At 36.9% G+C, this 3,658-nt stretch overlaps 1 protein-coding gene across 1 annotated transcript; it reads left to right on the top strand.

Moving 5' to 3' along the window:
* The first annotated feature begins 430 nt into the window (after nucleotides 1-430).
* LOC127073613 (uncharacterized) lies at nucleotides 431-1,101 on the top strand. Its single transcript, XM_051014787.1, has one exon. It carries the CDS (start codon nucleotides 504-506, stop codon nucleotides 846-848), a length of 345 nt encoding a protein of 114 aa, XP_050870744.1. The 5' UTR covers nucleotides 431-503; the 3' UTR covers nucleotides 849-1,101.
* Nucleotides 1,102-3,658: the final 2,557 nt, after the last annotated feature.

Raw genomic sequence — 3,658 nt, 5'->3', positions numbered from 1 at the left:
GTTTAGGTTTAAGAATAAAGGAATAATCCTTATGAGTGTTGGAATAATACTCTCCACTAAATTCTCAGCAAGTAACCTTCAAAGGCGAGAGTTGAGCACGTTGCATTGAATTCCCATGGCCATCTTCATCCGTTCACAATATGCATCCTCCTTTACCAAAAAAGACAAACTAAAGAATGCACGTTGCAATTGCTATTGAAAGTGAAATTCATGTCCATGTCCAATATTGTCTTCGAGTGTCATTTGTAATAAAAAAAAGCCCAAGCCCAAGCCCAACGAACTGTGTTAGCCACGTCAGTGACACGCAAAGTCGTTGTCATTCAAAAAAGAACGATTAAAAAAGCGTGTAATAATGAGAGAAAACCCCACAAAACGCCACGTATACGTTCTTATCCTTTAACCCGTTGAAAACGCTATAAAAACACAATGGTTTAGAACAATTAGAAACCCTAACCATAAACCAAAACCGTTATAACAGAAAATAAATATCTCAAATTCTGAAAATGGCTTCTACCATTCACGCCGTTAGAATCCAAGCCTGTGCTGGTTCCGGCAACCGCATACCAGATCCCGATCGCCGGAAAAGTTCTTCTTCCAACTGGTGGACCCCGCTGTTCGGTTGGTCACCAGAGCCGGACTATATAAACTCCGACAACAAAGCACCGAATCCGCAGTCGGAATCAGATCCAGCGTCGAAACCTTCGAAACTCCGCTTCGCCGGTGGTCTCACGGAGGAGAAGGCGAAACAGCTTCGAATGATGACCACCGACTCGTTTCACGATACCATGTATCACTCTGCCATCGCTTCTCGACTCGCTTCTGACTTCAAGGCCCGTTCCGATCAGTGAACTTTCCGTGCCGGAAACTTCCATTTCACATCACATAGCATGCACTTTAAGTTTTTGTTGTAGTTTTTAATCAGCTTTATCCAGATTTTAGGGTTTTTTAAGATCCAGATTTATTGGCTTGTTTTTTAATATCCAGATTTTTGGACTTTATTGTAAGCATTGACGCTAGGTAATGTATTATTCAATCATTGTATTTGTAAATATAGATACTAATAATTTTGAATAATAATGTATGTGTTGTTTTTGAACTTTACTCTATGGATTATTTATTTTGCTTTCTTTATTTTATTGATTTATTAACTTGAGTGTGGGAATGGAGGATAGGGATGAGAATTGTTTATTATTCAAAAGTTTTCAAAACTTAGGATAAGATCTTGCCCAAACGTGGCCACTTTGTTCCCATTCGGACAACATTTGCGTGAAGAAACAATAATTTAATATTATTGTTCAACTTGACTGTAAGAGTAACGATTAGATTTGGAGTGTGGGATACGAGATGGGATCTGAGAGAATTTTAAAATGTTATGTCCTGCCTAAAGCATCTAATCAGGGAATATGCCTTGGGTGTCTCTTATCCAATAAGCGTCATGATAAATCATCCGGTGATATCTCTTTTTAAAGACTTGGACTAAGAGAAGATATTAGTGGGGCATACAGCCTATTTTATTTTATTTTATTTTTTATAAATATTTTAGAAAAATCACTTGTGTTTTTTTACTTAGGGTTTGTGATGGGATCTCAGAAAAATCACTTGTGTTTTTTTACTTATTTTAATTCCCATCTGAATATTTTAATTTAGAAAATATTGAAAAAACATTTTGGATACATGTGAGCTTGTTCTTCAGAAATTGAAACCCTAATCTCCTTTTGGCAACCCCTAATATCCCGTTTTGTATTCGTGCAATTTGTTCAGAAATTGAAACCTAATCTTATTACAAATTGAAATTCGTGAAGCATTCGTGCAATCTGTTACGAAGATGAAGAAGTTTGTAAGTCAAAAGGAGAGGGTCAAATACTAAGTAAGGTATGTATTGTTGTCCTTGTGGTCCCCTTAGTTTAGTATTGTTGTGGTCCTTGTGGTCCCTTGTGTTAGTTTAAGTTTGTTTCATTCAATTTTTGTCTTTTTTTTTCAGGTTTGCTATGAGTAATAAGATTAGATTGAGAATACATCATAGGGGTAAATTAGTTGAGACACTTGTAAAGTGGTATGTAAATGGGGAAGTTACTGAGATGAACTGGAGTTGGGATGTTGGTTATATGTCTTACATGGACTTAGAGGATATGATTAAGAGTGAGTGTTATGTAAATATAAAGTGCTTGTGGTATTGGCACCCTGCATATAGCTTTTCTCGCGGTCTTAGACCCTTGAACAATGATCAGGATGTACTGCAGTTTTCAAAAGATGTTGTAGGATATGATGTAATATATGTATATGTGGAGCATAATGTGGGAATTCCACAGATTATTGATGATAGTGAACTAGTTGCTGAAGATGAAGTACAATGCACTGGATTTAAAACTGCGGATGTTACTGAGGAAGTCACTACTGTTGAAGAAGTCAGTACTGATCCTAATGGTGTTGTTGAAGAAGGAAATAATAATCCTAATGGTGCTGTTGAAGATGGTGACTATTGATCCCCTTGGCGATGCTGCTGAAGAAGAAAATATTGATCCTAATGGTGTTGCTGAAGATGATGTTACTATTGATCCTAATGTTGTTGCTGAAGAAGGAACCACTGATATTGATGAGGATTACGTTATAAGTGAGGGTAGTTTTGAGGATAGTGAATATCAATTTAGTGAAGAATCTGAAGAGTGTGATATGGACTGGACTAAGTACTTCCCCAATAGACTTTAGGTGAGGCTTCTAGCTGCTAAAACAAGAAAGACCAGGCTGAGATGGTTCATGGTGACAGTGAGGATTCAGACTATTTATATACACCATCAGGGAATGATGATGAGGATGAAGGCATGAAGTACCCTACCTATAAGTCTGGTCAGGGAATGAAGTTTCAGCTACGAATGATGTTTACTAACAAAGAAATGATAAGGGATGTTATCAAGGACTATGCCATGGAGAATCATAACAATGTATTCATTAAGAAGAATGATTCCAAAAGGATTGTGGTTAAATGCACTGATGGTTATAAGTTCTACATGAGATTTAGCAAGAGAATTGGAAACCAGTTTTGGCAAGTTGTGACTTTAATTGAAGACCATACATGCCATAGGACTGCTGACAACAGAAGTGCAAAGACAAAGTGGCTTGCCTACAAGTTTGCAAGCATACTTAGACATAGTCCTGTAGCGGCAAATTCATGACCATTAAGCTATGGATAAACTTAACGTCAATAAGACAAGAGTCGCCACCGCGCTTTCATTGTTTCGAAAGGAAAGGGGAAAAGTACGAACAAAACTCAAAGATAAGAAGTTTTCATATCAAAACTAATAAAATGCCAGAGATTACAGGTAAGGGGGTTGGTTACACAGAGGGAAGGTGTTAGCACCCAAAGTGTCCTAGGTACTTATAGGGAGCCCTTTTTTATGTGTGTATGTGTTTTTGGTATAAAATGATGTTTGAGAAAAATAAAGTGTGGGGATGAGAAAAAGAATTCATTGATTATATTTTTGTGTTTGACAAGACCTTCGAACTTGTGCCTACGTACCAACATAAAAATGAGGGATCAAAACCTCGTAGTTCGTGGTATCAATTTCAAAATGAGTGGATTGATTTTTAACAAAAAATTTAAACTTAAAAGAGGCAGAAGGGGCCTAAAAGAGTTTGAATGAGTGTTAGTTCTTTTTGTATT

This window comes from Lathyrus oleraceus, chromosome 4 (genome assembly GCF_024323335.1).
Source record: "Lathyrus oleraceus cultivar Zhongwan6 chromosome 4, CAAS_Psat_ZW6_1.0, whole genome shotgun sequence".
Taxonomy (NCBI): Eukaryota; Viridiplantae; Streptophyta; class Magnoliopsida; order Fabales; family Fabaceae; genus Lathyrus; species Lathyrus oleraceus.
Note: the sequence above shows the minus strand (reverse complement) of the source record. Positions and strands in the feature narration are given on the sequence as shown.

Excerpts from the sequence above, each read along its gene's own strand:
- LOC127073613 (XM_051014787.1), top strand. The coding sequence starts at position 504 with ATGGCTTCTACCATTCACGCCGTTAGAATCCAAGCCTGTGCTGGTTCC.